Source organism: Leuresthes tenuis, unplaced genomic scaffold (genome assembly GCF_036924035.1).
Source record: "Leuresthes tenuis unplaced genomic scaffold, fLeuTen1.0.hap1 SCAF_18, whole genome shotgun sequence".
Lineage (NCBI taxonomy): Eukaryota > Metazoa > Chordata > Actinopteri > Atheriniformes > Atherinopsidae > Leuresthes > Leuresthes tenuis.
This window is the reverse complement of record NW_027325372.1, coordinates 9828348-9851152: the sequence shown is the minus strand read 5'-3', so window position 1 is coordinate 9851152 and position 22805 is coordinate 9828348. Positions and strand designations below refer to the sequence as shown.

The 22805-nt window shown below is 40.7% G+C and overlaps 1 protein-coding gene across 1 annotated transcript; it reads right to left on the bottom strand.

Annotated features, from left to right (window-relative positions):
* Nucleotides 1-3719: 3719 nt before the first annotated feature.
* Nucleotides 3720-22052, bottom strand: chrna11 (cholinergic receptor, nicotinic, alpha 11). Its single transcript, XM_072370262.1, has 12 exons — nucleotides 21866-22052; nucleotides 20074-20213; nucleotides 19638-19682; nucleotides 19235-19344; nucleotides 19027-19106; nucleotides 15266-15433; nucleotides 14984-15178; nucleotides 9439-9525; nucleotides 6828-6937; nucleotides 5236-5387; nucleotides 5088-5139; nucleotides 3720-5000 (listed from the first exon to the last, which is right to left on the bottom strand). The coding sequence occupies exons 1-12, from the start codon at nucleotides 21915-21917 to the stop codon at nucleotides 4650-4652; spliced, it is 1542 nt and encodes a 513-aa protein (XP_072226363.1). The 5' UTR covers nucleotides 21918-22052; the 3' UTR covers nucleotides 3720-4649.
* Between the last annotated feature and the right edge of the window lie 753 nt (nucleotides 22053-22805).

Below are 22805 nucleotides of genomic sequence, written 5' to 3'. Positions count from 1 at the left end.
CAAAAGCAAATACGCCGGCGATCATCGACACACGTGGTTATAAGATTACCTGTGAAAACCTCACTCAGATTTGGATCTGAGCCTGAGCTGACCTGCGTGTCTGTAGAAGGAATTTTGCCAGAGGGACTGAAAAACCAATTGTGCATCTTAACAAAGATGGAAAAGAATATGGGAAGAAAGAAAATTAGTGGTCAGCAGTTATGAAGAGGCTCAAAACGAGGAATTGTACAACTAAGCAGAGGCGCAGTGGCTCTTCTCCAAAAATGATGCCGCAAACAGTGGACAACTTGGACAGTCAAGCTCTGAAAAACTGATGGGAAGTGCGTTAGATATGGAATAAAAGGAGTGCCACAAAAAGAATAAGTTTGTATAAGAATAAGAAAAGAACAAAAGGAAAAAAGGAAATGTACATAGAAACTGATGAATGTGGAAAAGTATGTCAAATTTAATTCACTTTAAACATTAATTTCAAACAGATAAATTACTCTATTTTGTCGTTATATTTTTCTCAGTTTCTGTCTTTATTTTTCATCATGTAATTTATATATCTTTATCCCAATTTTTTCCTTTTTTTGTGCCTTTTTTGTACATCCCATTGTCTTTGCTATTTTCAGTTTGTCTTTACTTTTCTCTCTCTTGCTTTCGCTCTGAGCCACTCTACAAGTACTGTGTGAAAAATGGTTCCAACCTTTATTTGACGGGTCATAGAATTTGCTGTAATGCAGAAACTGTGACAGAGCCTGTCGTCCAAAAACAGGAACAAACTTTTTAAGTAGGTCTTACATATGTAATGTAAGTGTATATCCACCAACTATGTTACTTATTTCTTGTCTTAAAGCAATACCAGAGAGGTTTGTGAACCCTGAAACTATGTGCTGTCGACTCTAATGTTGACTTTGGACTTTTGTTAAGCACATTCTTGGGCCCGAAGCTGCTTTGGGTGCTTGGGGGCTGAGATACCACAGTTCACGACTTTGGTGGACAGCCAGAGTTGTTTTGCTTCACATGATGAGAAATTCATGAGTGTAGTGCATCCCACAGCTGTAGTGAGAGTCAAAGAGCAAAAAATTTGCCACGTGTTACTTTAAATTTGTTCAAAAACAGATTTTAATGAAAAATTAAGTTTAAAGAAGTGAAATATTAAATTGTTTCCTGTTCAATACAAGGAATTTCATAAGTAGGAAGCAGACAACTCAGAGCAAAAGCAAGGGAAAAACAAAGGCACGTCATAATAAAAGCAATGGTAAATTTAAGGTAAAGGGGGAAGAGCTGAATTTTGTTTAGAGTAATTTATGTATGATACATGAATCTATATATGAATTCAGAAATATTTACACAGATAAATAAATTAATCAGTGTTAAAATAATTTAAAATGCTTTCAATTTTCTTTTATCTTACATTTGTCTTTATATTTCCATATTTATTTGTTTATTCCTGTGTATATTTGCTCATCTATTTTATATTCTTTACAGATTCTTTGTTTTTGACGACTCTCCTGTTATTCCGTGCAGCACAGGGCTCATCAGTGGAAATCTGAGGTCACATTCACCTCTAAGGACAATGTGCAAGAATTCAAACCTTGCTTGCATTTCAACTCCACGATGTTATTTATTTTGCCACAAACTGGCCAAGACTACTACAGCGAATGCACAATGCTGACAGTGAAGCACGCTGGTGGTAGTGTGATGATACGGGGCTGTGTGAATGTAAAAGATGTTGGGGAGTTGATATGATAAGATGACACCATGAATGCCTGTGGATCAAATATACGAGCTGAAAAACCAAAATACTTGCTGTCAATCCTTGACTTCCAGAAGGATAATGATCAAACGCACACAACCAAAACTACACAAGAGTTAACAAAGAAAACAAAAAGGGAAAACTCGCCTGACTTGAATCCAGTGGAACCTTTCTATGGTGTTTCTGAAGAGAAAACACAACCCCTCCAGAAAAGAGCAGCTGAAGAAATAATTTTTGTAATGACATGAACATTTCTTCAGAGATTTGTGCAACAGTTTTGTTGTCAATGCTGAGATCATCCAAAATAAAAGTGGACAAACACAGAAATCAAAAACTATTGAGAGCACTTCCTACTGTAGGGATTATACTTTTGGTTATGTTAATCCTAACTATACAAGTAAATATTCGACTGTTTAACTAGAAAACAATGCAGTCAGTGTAAGATAATTAAATTTTTGAATCTTTGACACCTAAATGATATTGCATAGGAGTGCCCTCACTTCTGTCATATACCGTATGTGCATGACATAGTAACTTGTTATTCCTAATGTTTTCAGAAATACAGGAAAATCCATCCAATATTTTCTCTCATATTTCTGATTAGTGGCTGCGTACTACAAGTGTACCCGTATGAAACCTCATATTGAAGATGCATAGATCATAGAATCAGTGAACAGGGTTCCAGTGGCTTCCAGCTTTTTTTGAATGACTCATCCCTCTCCTCCTGACCGCCTCATTAACTCCTTCACCAGCAGTAAATTAAAATTTCAGACTTTTGCATCAGAATTTTTGCATCTTTAAAGTCCAACACATTGCATTGTGGGATTGTTGCTAGGATGTTACACTCACATTTCACTCTGGGGATTGTTAAGGGGGGGCTGCATGGTGGTGTGGTAGTTAGCACACTCTGTGTGGAGTTTGTATGTTCTCCCAGTGTATGCGTGGGTTCTCTCCGGGTACTCTGGCTTCCTCCCACCATCAAAAATCATGCATTTTAGGTTAATTGGTGACACTGAATTGTCCCTAGGAGTGAGTGTGAGTGTGTGTGGTTGTTTGTCTCATTTGACGCTGTGTGGCCTTTGATGGACTGGTGACCTGTCCAGGATGTACCCTGCCTATCGCCCAATGACAGCTGGGACAGGCTACAGCAGCACCCCCCCAGCAACCCTAAATTGGTTTAAGCAAGTATAGAAAATGGATGGATGGAATTGTTAAGGGTCAATTTAGTGCACAGACGTCATATTTAGAAGTCAGATACTCTGCATCAGGCTATTTGACGCATGGTTTTAGATGCATTCTTTGTGAGTACATACAAAGAAGAACTACACCATTTGTTAATCAAACTTATACTTTTACATTTGCCTGTTAAATGTAAATTGTTTATGCTTCTTCCAACTTGTATTTGCGATCCTGACGGCCTTTATTTAAATACAGGAGCAGCTAATCAGACCCATCAATATTTGTGAATTAAGTTTAGCCTTGATAACCTTGCAATCAACCAACATTCAAACTGCTAGCAGAAAGGCAGAGAGACTTTTTGGTTCTTGGGCACTGTTTTCCATAAATGATCTTTAGCCGACAGTTATAGTGAAAATTTAAAACTTTAAATAAACTCCTTGAAATAAAACCTTATTGTTCCTTTTAGATCCCTCATGAAGCTGGAACCTCTCAGGATCTGAGAGCAAATTATGCAATGCTGCTTCTCCATTTCAGTTTTGGGATTTTAAATCATCTCATTCCCTTTTGCTATGTGTCCTTTTAAAGTCCTGACCTCCCAGCTGAGCTATTAAACCTTTAATATGAAATCCAATGGGTTGTGCTGGTCCATTATGACCTGCCCGATAGAGTTAGGTAACTGCCTTGTGGATTTTCATTTTGTCTCCACTGCAGCGAGGCGACTGCCCGCTGCATTGCTGATGACCAGTTGATTCAGTTTACCAGTCATGATAAGCACCGCACACAGTGCAAGCTGCTGAGGAACTTTTGATCTCTGCTGATTGGAAATCGTCTCATCGAGATAAGGCCTTGGAAATTTAGAGTGGCTCACAAGCAGAGAGGAGACTTCATCTTTTAAAAGCTTATTAGTCCTAAAGATTATCCAAGGTCTTTCAATTGGACAGCCATTAGATGGATGTGATTGAATAATAGATGAGATCCTCTTCTGTTCTTCTGTGCTGCCGCGTTCTTGATCTTCGGTCCATTTTTGTGCATCCGAACATCAAGCTGCTTACTCCGCCTAACTCTGTCAGTGTCACAGGGGGATGAAGTGTCGGGCCTTCACAACTGCTCTTTGTTGCGTGTCCTTGTAAAAGACTCTTTCTCTTCTCCCCGCCCTCTTGTCCTCACATCACTTTGAATGATGCTGTATTTTCTCCACATGTGGGAGTAAGGGGCTGTCTTCCCTCCTTGAGAAAATAAAACACTCACATATCTGTCTCCTTTATCTGTCCCTGTCTATCTGCCTGTCTCTTTTCCACTCTTACACTCTCAATCTCTTCCCCGGCTCTAGAGTCATCCTACCTCAAGTTGCATTAGACTGATAATCTTCTGTTTCTGTACCTCTTTCTGACTCATCTTTCCTCTTAATTTTGGAGGAAAGTCTTTAAATTAGCTGCAAAAATCCATGTCAGCTTGTCAAGAATATGATAAAGCACCCTGCTCGCCCTAATTTTATCTAAACTTCACTCTGTATTCCCTTTTTCATCTGTTTTCTTTTTTTTTTCAGTTACAAAACAGAATGTATTGCAAAGAAAACCATTTTTCCCAAGTCCTTGCAATCACAAATCACAGAGCCTACAGTTTGCTGGAAATTGTGTTTCCTTGGATCGGGGCCCACTCCATCCTTTATTCTACATTTAATTCCCCACAACCGTCCCTTCACGCTTCTTCTCTGTTTCTCTCTTTGCAGTCAGACAAAGTCCTTTGAAATAGCCTCCACAAAGTTGGGAGCAGACATAAGGATTGAGATGGTGCAAATGATGTTGAAAATGCTAAATGCCACAAGACACAGGCGGTCTATCACCGCACCCGCAAATTTCCACTGGTCAGCCACGCTCTCGGCCTCGTCCTGCTCTCGGAAGCGGTCTGCCATGTAACGCACCTCCTCCAGGATAGCCTGCAGTTGGGGGTCTCCTATCCCTGCAGTTGAGCACCCTCCAAGCCCTCCTGGTCCACCTCCGAAGCCCCCACCACTAGAAACAGTGCTGGGACACCCAACAGTATCCATATTAGGAATAGGAGGTGGTGGGGAGCTGCAGAACTGAGATGGCAGGTGTGGAGGCGGACTTCCCACGACTCGGGGAGGCCCTGTGGAGATATTATTCCTCTGGACAGGCTCTGAGAGCACTGAAGAATCTTCAATACTCTGGAAGCCCATGTAAAGAAGATTCCCGTTATTGTTTGTGCTGGATTGAGCATGCAGGTGAGGGTGCCCCGCATGAAGTGGGCCCGTCTGGAGTGGAGCCAGGTTCTGTGGGTGCAGCAGATGGAGAGTGGGGTCTGGAGGGTTGGGAATGCTCCCACTCTGTGAGCCCGAGGAGCAGCGGCGCAAGTGAGGAGCGCAGGGGGGTCGTTCTGGATCGTCATTCTCCCCCGGTCGCTTCATCCGCAAGAACCATGCTACCCACTGCAGCAAAACGAGCTGTACCTGGAGAGAGAAAAAGACGGTAAAATATGCACAGAGGGAGGGCTGAGCATTAAAGCATTCAAAGGAAATCTAAAAAAGCTGTAAAGCAGTTGTCAAGCAATGAAAACATCACATCCTGACCCATTCACAAATACACAGATTCAACAGATACGCCGATATGACAGCACTCTTATTTCAGCCTTGCAATTTATTTTACACTGCAAATGCACTTGTGAAAGTTTTAGAGCCTTTGGTAAAGTGCCTAAGGCAAAAAAAGACTTTTTGCTTGAACAAGATTCTCTTCAGAGAGACCAGGCAGTATTAAATTCAAGCTGTGGACTTATCGGAAATAATTGACAGATTACAAATTCAGACGCATTATGAGCTCACAAATGTGTTTAGTAAACTGCAGCATTAGAGAAAGACAAATTTAAATCTTCACTTCTGCTCTTGTCCTCTGTTATTTACTCCCCTTGCTTTCTTCTTTTTGACTCTTCCACAGCATCATAAACTCCCCTGTAAAAAGCCTCCAGAAAGGGCAAACAGGCCCAGCAGTGTCCAGATGGGTGTCTGGCATCTAATGAGAGCTAATGTCCAGATGACTACTCAATTATCATCCGCAGAGTGTGTTTACAAGGCAGGTAAAACCCCCTGTTGCTGCCACCACTGATATTGTATTTGAGCAAGCTCTAATTATGAACTGTGCTGGTTCAGTGCCCTCATCTGAACCTCATCAATTAGCTTGTTAATTGGCCACTGGACTGTCTGAACAGGCCATTTATCAACAGAACGTCCTTGCAACGTGTCAATACATGCTGCATTTTCACGCTCATGCGGCCAAAACACCTGTATATGTTTTAGTTATTGCAGGCCTGTCAGCTTAATCTCTGCATTTAAATCAAAACAACAAAATGAATACAATCAAGAAAAAAATCAAACAAACTGTCCACATTTCATAGGTTTCAGTTTACAAACATTGAAATAAAACTCAAAAAACGCAAAAAAGATGTGATGCATTTTTTTAGTAAACAGAAGGCAAGAAAAATAAAAAGAGGGAATGAGTCAAACCGAGTCCGCCCACATATCCAGAGTGCTTTGAAATGCACTCCTGCTGAAGTCTGTGGCGAGGCATTTGATGAACACACTGAGGCAGACTGACGCTGCCGATGAGTCACAGCCGAGGAAGACGGTGAATAAAAAAGGAGAAACTGACAGGAAAGCGTAAATTGTGCTAACAATCTGATGAAGTCTTACTGAAAACGGCAGAGCAGAACACTGATACTAACAATGGGACAAGAAAAACAAAAGGAATGCATCACATCTGAAACGGAGAGATCAACTTTAGCTTTAACGAGTAGGAAAGCATGATGTAGCCTATATATCATGTAACGTGTCTTAGGTCAGGATAAACTGCATGTAACGTGTCTTAGGTCAGGATAAAGTGTGTGAGTTCAGCCTCACCCATTTCGGCATGTTTCCTCCATTTGGATCGTGGTGATGATACTGCAGAACCACCACTGTAGCGATGACTGACATCCCAACGATGATCATAATACTGGCAAAGTACTGACCTGAGGAGGAGTTTGAAGCAGTGTTGTATTTTCTATTTCTCAGATTTTTCACAAAGTAGTAGCCTGTTAACAGCTGCAGTGTTTACAGCAGTTTAAAGTGGTACAAAAGATATATGACGAAAAATCTACAAGGTTAACATGTACACATTCTCGCATGTTACTCACTGGAATCCTCAACATGAAGGTTAACTTTTTTAAATCACCTCACAGACAGTTTCTTCCCCTGTTTTAATAAAGATAAGAGCACCCTTTGAACATATATGTGCCAACCTTAGACTTGCTACCAACATTACAGCCTGCTTGTTTGCACCGTTCACTGTGTTGGCGAAATCATCAAACAGATTAAGAGGAGGGTTGTTAGTCTTAATAAAAAAATATGCTGAAAGCAGCACTCTGATGATCACGACTGCATTTTTTTTGTCAGAAGCTTTTAATGACCCGGTTTTGTATCTTCAGGCAATGATCGCCTTGCATCTGCTTCTGGCTGCAGTCTTAGCTCACTAAACATAATTTCTAGCAGTGTGCCCACAATCAATTTGGCCTATTAAATTTTAGGGTGAGCAGGTGGCTTAAATAAATTCTGTTTTTACAGTTTTTTGTTGGGATATTTTGCAGCTCTGCTACTTTGTAACTGTATATTATAAGTGTACTGTATAACTCTTGTACATTATGTGATAGAAGGTGGGAAATATGATTATTGAGCCCTGGACAGCTGCACGGCACTGAGGATGGCAGTGTTTGACAGCTGGTCCACCACTTTGGTTCAGACTGAAATTCATCAACAATTAGATGGGCACCCATTACACTTTAACATTTTCTGACCCTCAGTTAATTAATTTGATCTTGGGGAAACTTTTCATCCAGTAGAATCATCAGAGCTGAGTCATCATGTTTTAATTTTTCCTCTGAGACCAATGGAAACCCTGTTTCAATTCAATGTAAATAAAAACAGAAAATAATATGTTGCAAATCTATCTGTCTGACGAGGAGCGCCTTTTGAATTTGATGCTGTCAACAGGCTTTTTTTAAAAGTTAGGACAGATGCATGTTTACCACGACATTACATCAGCTCTCCTATTAACAACACTCAGTAAGAGGAGACCTACTGATGTCAAGTGAAATATTTTCCCTCCGATCTTGCTTAATGAAGTAACTGAGCTGCTCAACAGTTTAGAGCTCTGATGCTTTATTTTTCATTTCATAAAGTATAAAATGTTTTCTGTGGTACTGATTGAAGGCAGCTCAGTTTAGCACCTGTTATTACAGTGAGAAGTTATAGTAATAAAAGTTATTGCAAAAAGTGGTTTGACATTGTCTTGCTGAGACATTGTCTTGCCTGGAAAAGACCATTTCCCTATCCTTCCCACAAAAACGTGACCGCAAGAAGGAGCCAGCAGGTCCTCCAAATCAAAACAACCACATAAGTAATTTGTTTATACAATCAAATACAAGCCATAGAAGCATCATCTAAAACTACTACGAACACAAGAGAAATAGGATTCAAGGGAGCAAGGAAAATCTTATTATCCCCAAAAGCAATTTGTTGCACAGCCAGCAGTACAAAATAGCCATCAAACATTAACAATAATGCAACACAATAAATAGCATTTTAGGGCCAAAATATACAAAAGTGTAAAAACATAGAACCTTTTTTATGCGGAAAACCAACAACAAACAAAACTGCAGCCTCATTAGACAGCGGATGAATAGAATAGATTGAGCCTTTTTTAAGGTCTTCTGTTGAAATAAGCTAGTCAATTAATTGAGAGCGAAGGAGGGTAAGGGGACTGTGTCATTATGTGTGTCACCGTCGCTTTAATTGATACTAATTTGCTGGTTGCCTCAATGACACATCAACAAAACACGTTATGACAACACTGTCGTCCTTCTAATTGGAATAAGGCAATAATATCCCTCGCAGTAGAGTAGAAATTAAATTAAATTAAATTAAAACTTCTTGGTTGCAGTTCAAAAATGTCATGATTATAACTAGAATACATTCTATTACAATGCCACTATCACTTTAATGCACAACATTTTGACTCCTCTCATACAGTTGTTCTTATGACCATTGGAGGTTCCATATTCTTTGAACACAATCATGGGTTATTACTGCCTGCATGAACAACTGCTCAATGAGGTTAGCATTATGAGGAGGAATGTCTCAAGAAGAAACAGTGCTACCTTAAAGAGACTGAAAAAGGCTTAAGATTAGCTTTATATCTGCTAAAGCACTGCAGCTCAAACAAAAGCTATTTTTTCTTTACAGAACTGGGTACAGTCGAGACCAAATATAGACTGAGTTACTACAAATATTACTGAGCTCAACAGCTTGATATCATATCCATCCATTCATTTTCATAATCAAACTTAGGGTCACAGGGTTGATATCATTTAGTCAATCTTAAATTTAGTGAGCGTAGTAGGTAGTAGTAAGGGTGTTGCGAGTTCATTTAACTTGCAGATGTAAAAGACATACACAAACACTGATTTTCACGTACCTATAAGAGGGACAGAGTCAGATGTGGCGGGCATGATCTCAGCAACCAGCAACATGAAAACAGTGAGCGAGAGCAGCACAGTGATACCTGCAGGCAGAGAGATAAACAAACAGATAGTTCTTAATGCTTTGGCTACATTTTGTTAAAAAATCAATACTGCGGTTTAGTCTCCTCCCCTGAGTCGCTTAGGCTTCTTTTAAGAAACTCCATTGGTGTGTTTGGTATTTTGATAAATGATCACACTCAGGATAAGATCTGGTTCGATTTATGCAAATCACCAGCTAATGCTCAAACAGGGAATTACCTCTTGACATTCTGTACATCTACAGCCAAAATGCACATCCACACAGCAAGCACACATCTCACCCACTCCTGCTGTGGAACTCACCTTCATTTTTCCACCTCCACTCCATTTGTCTCATGTGAAAGAATTTAAGGAGTGCTTTGCTGGCATAACTGTCTCCATTCAGAACATTCAATTAAACTCCAGAGCAGAGAGATAAAATATGAATGCTTTAACGATATTAGGTGAATTAAAAAATACCTCTTTTATGTTACAGTTATTTGTTCAGAAATGACACCTCTTCTTTTTAAAAGCAAGCCACTTTGTCCCCATTGTCTCCTCCATCAAGTAAGGTGACAGTAGAGAGTATTTTCCTGGAAGGCATTGTGTAAGCTCTCTCCCCCTTAATCAATTCACTAGCCTTAATTACATCAATAGGTTAATTGACCGCATGTGTAAGAGTTGGCATTTTTTTCCCCTTTGGAGAGTTGCTGTATAGTACATCCTGCATCGAGGTTAAGGACATGTTTGACAATGCTGTTGTCCAAATGATAGAATGCATTTAGTGAGAGGATGGACTGATGCGATGTGATTTAAAAATGCTGCTGCTGTTTACAGGAAAAAGCCGGAAAGCAAGCCTCGACAGAACATGTTGGATCTGTGGTCAAATAAAAGGAGAGTGGATGGAGCCAATGAGCTGAACATGTTTTAAATTAGGTTCAGCTCAGGACAATACTCCACATTCTCCTGCCCTGCCTCCAGCTACACAGACCGTACACACTTCCTGTACCCACATCTCCGTAATGTAACCCTCCACCACAATCATGGATCTTAGCACAACCTAACCAGCATCTCTCCCACCATCTCCCCCCCAGCCTGTCTGGGGCCAGCAGTCAGGTGATGTAGCAGCTGGAGCAACTGAACCAGAACAAAGCTGCAGGTCCAGATGGTGTCAGCCCGAGGGTCCTAAAGACCTGCACTAAACAGCTACGTGGGATTCTACAGCACCTCTTCAATCTTAATAGAAAGTCCCAGTGCTGTGGAAGACATCCTGCCTTGTTCCAGTACCTAAAAATCTTCTGCATCTGCCCTCAGTGACTACAGACTAGCTGCCTTAACATCCCACATTATGAAAGTCCTGGAGTGAGTGTTATTGGCTCACCTAAATAAGCAAATTAAAAGGTTTCAGGACCCACAGTTTGCTTATCATCCTATGTTTGGTGGTGAAGGTGCCATCATCTACCTGCTTCACCCTCATCTGGGCAAAGCTGGCAGCATGGTGAGAATCATGTTCTTAGATGCCTCCACTGCTTTTAATACATTTCAGCCTGCACTGTTATGTATGAAACTCCAGAAAATAAAGGTTGATGCCTCCACAGCCACCTGAATTATTGACTACCTGACAAACAGACCACAATTTGTGAAACTAAAGGGTTGTGAATCTGAGAAGGTGGTCAGCAGCACAGGAGCGCCACAGCTGACTGTACTCTCACAGTTTCTCTTCACACTGCACACCTCAGACTTTAATTACATCTCAGAGTCCTGTCATCTACAGAAATACTAGATAACTCTGCAGTTGTTGAGTGTATCAGCGATGGACAAGAGGCTGAGTACAGGGAACTGTTCAATCACTTTGTGGCATGGTGTGGGAACAATCTCCTCATCTACAAAACCAACAAACAAAACCAAACAGATGATTGTGGATTTTAGGAGGACCATGAGTAAGCCAAACACTGTCTCCATCCTGGAAGAAGAAGTTGAGGTGGTGGAGGACTACAGATATCTAGGTGCTAAGGTCCTTCAATGTCTGCATCAAGATGTTGAATATTTTGAGTGCAATGTGCTTTGCAGCCATCTGTTGGGGCAACAGCATCAGAGCCAGAGACTCGAAGAAACTGAACAGACTGATAAAGAAGGCTGGCTCTGTGCTGTGGACTGTTCTGGATCGCCTGAAGCTAGTTGTAAAAAGAATGTTGGAAAAACGGCTCAACATAATGAACAATGCTGCACACCCACTACACAACGGTAATTAAAGACGTGTGTTCAGTCAGAGGGTTCTTCAGCTTCGGCACAAGAGGTCATTCCAACTCACAGTAACAACTCTACACACTGACTGTTTATAATGACTCACTACTGATGACTATATTTAGTTTCTTCATTTGTACTGCTGCTATATAATTTCTCTTTAGGATTTAATAAAGAATCCACAAACTGAGTTAAAATCTCAACTGTAATTCACAGAATCAAATATTGTATATTCTATTAGCTTTTTTTCTGTTTGGTAAATGTTCTGAAACTTAAAAACAGTCAATAGAGAGAGACTAAACGACAGGGGAAAAGATTGAATTCAAACATTTGAGAGGCTGACAGCCGAGCATATTGTATCAAACAATCTATCCATTATTAGGATAAATGCTCTTCTGTTAGTTGTCTGATTGTTTTATCTCCAAAGCCGACATAATATCGTATATAGTTTTAATTTCCTTGTGACATGGACATCAGTCATTTTTAAACAGGATGAATATTAAAATGTGTTATGTGCTTAATCTCTCTCTTCCAGCCTATTATAGTGTGATTTGGTTGTCTCCAACCTTCTCCTCCCCATCACCACCGTAAGTCCTCCCTTTCTCTTTTGTGCTGTCCTCTCTCATCCTTTTCAGATTCTTCACCTGTCTTTTTGCCATCTTCTCACACCCACTGCTCTCTGTTCCTCCTCCTCCTCGCATTTCTCATCTGTCTGTTTTATCCTCTAATCCCTCTGCTCTCTCAGCTCCCTCCCAACTTTGCCTGTTTTGTGCCTCCTGTTACATCTCCTGTGCCACTCCTGTTCTTTTTTGCATTTATTATCCAGTGGTTTTCTTGTGATTAACATTCAGTTTTAGACATTCTATAGTCACACTGGTAGGAGTTTGAGAGCACTCAAGTTGGAAATTTAATGTGTTCTTGGCAACTTTATGGGATGTCAGTGGAGGGCACATGATTGAATATATATTTTTTCCTCTTAAGAAGTCTGCAAAGAAGAATCCTGCCTACATTCATGTTTGCTGTATTTTACTGTCTGGTCTGGTATAATAACTTAAGGCAAGAAAACAATATTGTGCAACATCTTTTGAAATTTTCAGGATTTCTACCTCTATTACCCACATCAAATGTGGTCAGATCGTGATCTAAGTCACAATAGGAAGCAAATATTGAGCTAATAAGCTCTCTAAACAGTAGTGGTTGTCAGGGGTTCCACTTCAGAAGATAAGACACAAAGTGTCCATCCTGTCCAAATATGGGCACATGAAGTCTTGTTTCTGACAAAGTCCGGTTACAGCTAAACTTTGGTCTCCCTACAACTTTCCCTGACCTTCAAGAAAACATTATGCGAATGCACAAAGCTGGAACATGCAAAAGAAAAATAGACTGCTGCAAAACACCAGAAAATAACTCAAAAGCATCCTAACTCACATGTTTTTTAAGATCTCCACCAAACACTAAATAGGAACGCCGTTAATGGGAAGACATCACACAGGAGACCACTGCTCCCCAGAAAAAAAGCACACACCTAAACACACACAAACAAACACCTAATCTTTATCCTACAGTAACTGTGAAAAATGGAGGACAGACTATGGTGGTTTGGAGCTGTTTTGCAGAGGCTGGAGTTGTATCAAAGCTTTGCAGTCCCTGAATAAACAATTAATTCCATGAATATTATGACCCAAAGCTTATAAGAGGTTTAGTGATGGGATAAGACAATTTGTATATTTAAAAAAAAATTCTGTGTATCTTAAAGTTGCACATCCAAAATGGTTAGTAGAAAATGGCAAATTAACCCTTTAATGTGTTTGCTGAGGTAAACCTGCCTAAGTCATCTGTATGGTTTAGGTTTGTAATGCTGAATGTGAGCATTTTGATACATTTACCATAAAGTGATAGTTCAATTATTTGTTTAGACATTCTTGTTATGATTACGATTGCCCCAAAGAAAAATGTCTTTGTTAATTTAAGAAAGAAATGCATTGATGTGTCAAAGGGGTGATCGGAACAGCCTTTCTAAACAGATTATGACACATTTTACAAGGCCTAGTGCTCATATGACCAATCAGCTGTTTCTGCTCCTGAAGAATAAAAATGGTCAATAAAAAGGTAATCACACAATACTCCAAATTCCAAAAGATCTCTTTGCTTTGTTGTCTTGTACACTGCCATGGTAACTTGTTTTGTTTCTGTCTCATTCTTCTAAGGCCCAATACCAGTTCTTCACCTTAGCAGCGGTAAAGCGCTACTTTTCTTTTAGGGGTCAAAGAGTACACTTAGCCATCCAAACTACCCGTTACACATTATTTGAAGGGTGAGATGATCACTAGTCTTTGATTTCCAAACACAAGGGGCACATTACCTCTGCAAAAAAAGGGCTGGGAAGGACCAAGAGGAGGAATAGGGATTGAGCCAAAGTCTGTGTCAAGCTAGTGACAATAACTCTTTTTGTTACAGCCGTGCTTAGAGTTAGTTTATACCATTATGTCCTGACAACACTAAACATTCTGGCTTATTTGCTCCAAACCAGTGAATGAGAACACGGCTGATGTGCATTTAATGTTAAGCAACATTTAAAAAATTTGCTTTTCATCTTGAAGTAGCTAACAGCTAATAACCTAAAACACATAATAAAAGGAGCTCCTCATTGTTGTGCAACTCCCACAAACAGCATCCACTTAATTTTTTCAGCCTGCACTCTAAGTGATTACTCAGTGGGTTCAATAAAGACATGAACAATACAACTGCTTAGATGTTACCAGTTTAATCAAATTCTGTTTTTCTATATTGTGTGACTTAAATAAGGATCAGATATTTGATTTTAATGCTGAAATCCTGCTCATTTCAATGAGTTTGCTGAATTTATTTGTTTCTGTGCAAAGCAAAAGTCTTGATTTACTCCTCATTTCTTTATATATTGGCAGGAAAACAGGAAATAGGAGCAGCATTTTATTGAAATGTGTGCAAACATAAATGGAAATACGGTATATATGTTTACATACATTTCAATAAATCACAGATTTCCTCTTTTCCTGCCAAGGTATAAATAAATGAGCCGTGGCTCAAGACCTAGCACAATACTGTACTTTACCTGGATTCTCACATGTTTGCACCTCATGCATGCACATTCTTGAAGGTAGACACTGAAATGTACTAAGAAAACTCACTTCTCCTACTTTTCGTGTCTACTTTTCCTATTGAAATCTTCTTTCTTGTTTCAGTTTCTGATGCACTCACCCAATGAAATCTTCTCCCCAGAGTCAGCTGGCAGCACAAAAATGAGCAAGGTCATAGAAGACAGCAGCACGCATGGGATGAGCAGATTCAGAGCATAGTACAGCGTTCGCCGCCGTATTGTGATAACAAATGTCACATCTGGGTAAGGCTCCTTACAACAGTCATAGAAGGCCTCATTTCTGGTGCCAGGAACACCTGTAAGACCACAGAGAGACTGATTTGGTTGATATATGCCAGGATGTTTTTGACGACAGCACAATGCGAATATTTCTTCCTACTCACCGATTAGATCCCACTCTCCATTGGGCATGTAGCCTGAGATGTCAGCATCAGTCATCTGAAGATCTAAGAGCCAGCCGTCGTATGTCCAAGAGCCAAATTTCAACTCACACCTCTGAATGTCAAAAGGAAACCAGCGAACGTCCACATTGCATGTGCTCATGAAGATTCCTGAGGAAAAAGGCACGAGGAGATTGAGTTACAGCTTGACAATCAGTGGTCAAAATGAAAGCATTGACCCCTGCAGTCTGCTGTAGTGACAGAGGAAAGATGTATCAGGATCAGAGATCTGCTGTGCACAGAGTCTGCCATAAATATCAAGTTTCTTGTTCAAGACAATAATTTATTCACTGTAAGACTATATTTTCCTGAAACTTTGTGAAAAATGCTTCATTCCCGGCAAGACTGCACACTGCTATAGGACTTTTTTAACATTGTGCGGGTCCTCGGAGGGTTCACTGTTTTGCAATTCAGTTTGGAGTCGAAGATGAGAGAGCAGAGACTAGATAAGAAACAACATCCCATCAAAGACATGCCTATAAAAAAAACTGGCAGCAGTATTGTCACTCTTCTCCACACTGCCTGCACACACAGCTGTTCACTAAGCCTCAGCTGCATCACAGGAAAACATCCACAGTAGCGCCGAAAAATAAGATAGTGCTCTAATGAGATTCCCACTTTTATCATTTAAAATAAATGCATTCACACATACGCATCAGCACACCCACGCGCAAAATCATGAAAAAGCACCCTTGCATGCTCTCATCCACCTCCCTAAATGAGAAATCACAATGAACCATGCAGTGGTCGCTGGCAAACTGCAGCCCTGAATAGACTTACAGAAATAAACCAGTCAAACCTGTTAAGACATTGAGAAACACACACGTAACACCAAAATGCCAAGGAAGCCTTGCAGTTCTCAAAGACATTCATTATGAATCTGTCAACATGCAAATCAGCCCTCAGAATTAAATGAATGCAGAGTTTGGAGAAGAGTAAGGAAGTTAGCAGCTTGAATGCTGGTTTGGGAGCAGAGGTTGTCAAATCAAATCCAAGCTATACATTTTCTTTTCATCAACATTACTTCCTTGGTTTTGTTTCATGAGGACAAATATTCACAATTACTCCCATTATGAGCTCCTCAGGCACTAAATTAGAAAAAACACCAAAAAAGTTCAAACTACAACCACAATTCCAAGAGAGTTGGGATGATAATGTGTCAAATGAAAATGTAAAAAAAAAGGATGCAATTACTTGCAAATCGCATAAACACATATTTTTTTCACAATAGAACTTAGAAAACATATCACATACTGAAAGTGAGACATCTTACTGTTTGATGAAAAATATTAGATCATCTTGAATTTGATGGCAGCAACATGTCTCAAAAAAATTGGGGATGGGGCAACAAAAAACAGAAAAAGTAAGTGGTACTAAAAAGACACAGCTGGGAAAACATGTCATGGCTCATTAGGATAAATGGCAACAGGTCAGTAACATGATTGGGTATAAAAGAGCACCTTAAAAAGGCAGAGTCTCTCAGAAGTAAAGACAAGCAGACGTTCAGAAATATTCAAAACCTGTGTCCACAAACTCTGGACCAATATGAGAATAATGTTACTCAATGTGAAAATGCAGACATTGAAAATGTCATCATCTGCAGAACATAGCATCAAAACATTCAGAGAATCCAGAGACATATCTGCACACAAGGGACATGGCCAATACTGGATGCCGTGATCTTCGGACCCTCAGCATAACAAACAGACGGGCTTCTGTCATGGATTTCACAAAAAGAAGCCATTTATGAACACGATCCAGAAACATCGTCATATTCTCTGGACCACAGCTAATTTAAAATGGAATGAAACGATGTAGAAAACTGTTCTGTGGTTAGAAAAATCAACATTTGAAATTTCCTTTTTGGAAATCATGGACACCACATCCTCTGGACTAAAGAGGAGAGGGACGATCCAGCTTGTTATCAGTTCAAAAGCCTGCATCTCTGATGGTTTGAGGCTGCATTAGTGCCTATGGAACTATTAACTCCCACATGTGGACAGGCACCATCAATACTGAAAGGTATGTACAGGTTTTAGAGCAACATATGATCCCATCTAGATGATGTCTTTGTCTGAGAGAGCCTTTGTATATCAGCAAGACAATGCTAACCCACAAAAATGCTGTGGCTTCATTGTAGAAGAATCTGAGTGCTGGACTGATCTTCCTGCAGTCCAGACCTTTCACTAACTGAAAACATTTAGTGCGTCATTAAACACAAATTACAACAAAGAAGCAGCTGTTGAGCAGCTAAAATCCTATATCAGACAAAAATGGAACAACCTTCCTCTCCCAAAGGTCCAACAACTGGTCTCTTCAGTTCCCAGATGTTTACAGACTGTTGTTGAAAGAAGAGGGGACGCTACACAGAGGTGAACATGACCCTGTTCCAACTTTTTTGAGACATGATGCTGCAAACAAATTCAAGATAAGCTAACATTTTTTTATCAAATAGTAAAATGTCTCACGTTCAACATTTGATATGTTTTCCATCTTCTATTGTAAATAAATGTATTGGTTTATGGAATTTGCAAATCATTTCATTCTGTTTTTCATTTGTTTTACTCAGCGTCCCAACTTTTTTGGAACTGGGGTTGTAGCTCTGCCTGCTTTGTGCACCTCCACTCGCGGCATATTTTCATAACCTGCCTGTCAAAGACATCCAGTAACTCTGAAAGCGACACACTCACGGGCACTTGAATTTTTCTCTGCCGTTTGGTAGAATCTCAGTTTCAGAGCGTACGCGGTTCCAAAAATAAATTCTCAAAAATGACTTCACAAGAAGGCATTACAAGGACTAGAAATAAGATTATGTTATTGTAGATGTCACCCATTCCAGATAAGAGCTAAAACCTGTTACATCTTATCTTCTGAACTGACATTAATCCAAACACAACAAGACCTTCAAGATGGGTATAAAAAGGACACCTGAGATCCACCACATCTGAATAAAATACCTTTTGTCCATCTTGTGCTCCATGCCTGCCACCTGCAGACCTGTTGCCTTTTCATTCCTGTCAATAATCTGCCATAACAGAGCTCAGAAGCCTTTTTCACTTGCTTTTCTTCTTTTGTTTCCATCCGTCTTTTCACACTTTCAACACGCGTCAAACCTTTCATTTGCTTCATTTGCCACACCAGAGCCCTATCTTTTCATTCTTCCCTTCAATGACTCCGATACAAATCACAGAATTAAGCAGCTGTATTTACATCTGGCAGCATCCTACTAAGAAACCTGTCCGTTTAACTGAATTGACAAGGTTCAGCTCACGGTTCATGCCTGTGACTGGAGGGGGGGGCATTTCAGCTCTGCTCCCTACCAGCACAAAGGATTCAGTCTCTGACTACTTTAATCTGGTATATAAAGGAGAGCCTAAGAAAATATAAAGCAAAGACCCGTGAAAGCACAGGGGAGTCGTCACTCTCACAGCCTTGCGAAGGTCTCGCGTTTAGGTTAAGGCAGGAAGCACAGGAAGTAAGTGCCCATTTGTAGACGTTACAGCACTGTAACCAGTGTTTAACCAGGAATGTTGTTTTACACTGATGAAATATTAACGTCAAGTGTACAAACAAGGAGACATGCCGTGATTGTGGAATGATATTCTGCTGCTACACCTCAGGGAAATGAGGAAGTGGTAGAAAAGGGATGAACGACAGAAAGCATGAATAATTAAAAAATGAATAAATGAAAAGGAGGCCCCCACCTGGAGGAAGATACTTGGCGTAGCCGCTGGAGTTCACCAGAATATTGGTCTTAAAGGTGGAGTCAAAGTCGTCATCTGCACTGAGGAAGGGTAGAGGAGGAAGTGAGATTACTTCTTTATGTGTGTGTGTGTGTGTGTGTGTGGGGGGGGGGGGGGGGGGGGGGGGGGGGGGGGGGGGGAGAGGTGTGTGTTTAGGTGTTTGTTTTACCTGTTGTAGAGCAGGATGTCAGGTGTCCAGATTTGATCTGTGGTGAACCGAAGGTTTTTCACTCCGGGATGTTCGCTCTGGTTCCACTGGAGGTAATGATCGTACCAACTCTTTAAAGGCACAGACAGAATTACACTCGGTAAATCAGTGGATTACAGGTCAACCACTTTATCTCCATCTTCTGATTTACAGACGTAGATAGTTTAACTCAAAGATATTACATCTGCATTTCCATAGGAAATTAGCTTGTGACTTTCTTATCTTCTGCATTTACAGATCCCAAACTGGGTTTCAACAACAGTCGTGACATTAAATGACATGTTACAACTTATGTAAACTACTTCACAAAAGTATTCAAATCTTCCCACACCTATGACAGCGGAAAAATCTCAGGGGTTCTTACCATCTGCAACCACATGTTAGAGGTTAACACCTGGTTCTTCTCATCCTGCAAAACATTAAAAACATTCTTAGTGTGTTTCTGAAATGATCTGACCTGTAGCTCACTGTTGAGAGAGAAGATGATTTTGCATTCATTTAACCCACACTCGGTCCAGAGTGCGGCAGCCTAGCTGCAAATGAAAACTAGCCGATGGTTCCATATCGCTCCAATTCCTGCCTGAATTCGTTGACAACCGGTTCAGAAATTATTTCAAATTGTTATTCCTCACATTAGACCCTGCATGAAATGGCCCCTGCATATAGTGGAACTGTTTAGCCCATGATTCCAGTGTTCGGCCTCTTATCTGTCCGCCACTCCAATTTCAAAACCAGGCTTTTGAGTTTGTAGCTTTCTGGTGAGCATGAAGTTGAGAACAGCAGTGGTTGTATACACCTACCACGTCCATGATCTGTATCAAACTCAGCGTAAAGATGACAGTAAGAGGGTGGGAGTCATTGCCCACTGGCCGCTCCATCCGATTGTAGTCCTTCAGGAGGTTCTTCAGCAGGTTTCTCTGATGAGGCCCCTGCATGGACACTGAAGAAGCAGGGAAATGTTCATTCAATCTGGCAAAACGGTTATACGAAAAAAGAAAAAAAATCATCTCTGTAAAATCTGTGTTTTCTGTGAAAAGAACAAAAACTATACCAATATTAAAAAGAAAACTTCCACGAAGGTAAATCACTTGGGAATCAAATCACAGGACCTTTCTATCTGTAGACATCTAGAGACTAAAATTAATCGTGTCCAAGGAAAGGCTTAGAAAATTACTGATGAAATTAGCATGACATTTTATCACTATTAGTCACACTTATCTTGACTTTTATGGTTCAAGACTTGCAAATGAAACTGGGAAGAATGGTACAGCTTCTCCGTCAGAATGAAATATTTCACATTAACATGGAAAATCCAAAGGGAAATTAACAAACAGGAATAAGATTCAAAGGGAGCTCGGAGAACACTCAGTAAACTAATTAGAAATGTTGGGAAGTCTTATCAGAGCCTAACTGGCTCAAATTAATGTATAATTAGGTTAGTTTAAAAGGCCCAGAGGTTGTGTGCAAATGTGGAGACCAATTAAAAATGCAAAGAATGTTTTGTAAATGTCGCTTTTTCTCTGTTATCTGTCCTGTTAGAACAGACTTGGTAAAATTGTTGAGCTTTATCCAAACTCAAAGCTTTATTTCCCATTCTATTCAAGATCCAGAGAGTTCTTAATCTACCGGTTATACCATTCAGGAGAGCAGAAAATGATGTTAAAATGCAGCTCAAAACACCTCAGTGCTTCATTACAGCAATGAAAAACTCAAATCTGAAATATAGTGTCACACAGGTAAACTGTGGGGAAAGGCAGGCACAGAATGTACTGTGTAGAAAAGAGAAATATCAGGATTCAGTGCTGAGAATGTGGCAGTGGTTTCCTTCAAAGCCAGTCAAAGTAAAGCACAAGTCCTGGATGTTTTTTTTCTTCAGACACACAGTGTGGAACTTCTACCTTCCATGTCTTCTTGTCTTTCATCCTGTTGAGTTTTTGATCTACAACCTCCTCCTAAACACTGACTGAACACCATTTCACTGCTGGTACTTGTGCCTGTAGGGATCAAGTTCATCTACACTCCTCTCAGCTCTGCCTTCCACTGTCAGCGTTAACATTCAGCTGCTCGGAGCTCCAGCAGCCCAACAGCTGCAACACATTCAAGACGGGGAGGAAAAAATAAGAGAGCTGATCCATATGTGTAATTAAACTGATCTGTTTTGTTGCTTTTCTGTGTGAAATCCCCTGATGTTCACACAGGTTTGGATAAGGACGGAAAGGCGATGAGGTGTTGTAACAGCTCAGATTTCTCGGCACACTGTGTTTGTCATCAGCGATTCAGCACAGATTGGACGTCAATCTGATTTATAGAACGTGTTGTGCAGAGGCATTCGAGCCCTAAACATGTGTTTCCAGACAAACAAGAACACATTAGTGGTCAAGAAACACAGAGATGTAAACAAGCAAGCAAACAGGTGAGCGAGTTTTGCACTTTTCTTCTCCAGGAGTCTTTTTTTCCTCACTTTAAAATCTTATTTACTTCATGGAAGAAGCATCAAAAACCTCGACTCCTTTTCCCGAATTCCTATCAAATGCCACTGCTGCAGCAAGATTCCTGAGTGAATAACAGGGAGAGAAATGCAGGCAGGCTCACCGTGGATCAAAGCGGAGAGTCCAGAGAGGAGCAGAGCGACCGAGTGCCACATCCTGGTGGTGAACAAGCGGAGAAAAAGAGGAGGCAGAGAAGGAGAAGGAGAGGCTCCAAATGTTAGAGGAGGAAGAGGAGGAGGAAGGGAAAGAGAAAGGAGAGGGAGCACTGATTCAGGAACCTGCTGGAAATCCTCCGGTCTGCATCCAGCCGGCATCAGATGGAAGGAGTATGAGGGTGTGCTTACTGGAGGAGAAGGAAGCTGAGCGAGGAGGAGGAGGGGGAGGAGGAGGAAGAGGAGGAGGAGATGGTGGCCGTGAGCTCTCCCTGTCTCTCTGGGAGGTAGCCTAAAATGGAGAGTACAAGAGAGGAAAATGTCAGTGATGGGGGTGAAAGGGTGGAAGATAAAGGAAGTGGGGGGGTGGAGGAGAGAGAGGTTTTCATTGGTCTACCAGCATGAGTTGACCTTAACAAAGACAAATGAAACATTTGAGCATGAATTCAAATGTTGACACTTAACACCAGAGGATTGATTAAAGGAGTTAGCAGTTCAGCAGTACAAAAAAAGGAAACAGAGAAGTGGAAAATGCTTCGAATAAAACATAAACAAAGACTAAGACACAGTTGATTGGACTAATGTGACTAACCTGTTCAGCTGCACAGCCCAACCTATTTGGCCTTACTGTGTGTTTTTGAGAACAAACACAAATAAAAGCCTCATCTGCCCCATGCTCTGCCTTGCATCCTAATAACGTCATTACTTTCTAAATCCTTATTACTTTCACGCTCATTCTCATTCTCTACATGTCCCCGCTCTGTGTTCCGGCTGGTTAACATGTGTGGCACAGTGTGTGCCACTATGTGCTCCACGCATGACAACACACTACAGCGGTGATGGTCACGCACTGCTGGGCTGGGAGCCGTGTGTCTGGTGTCTGCGTGTGTG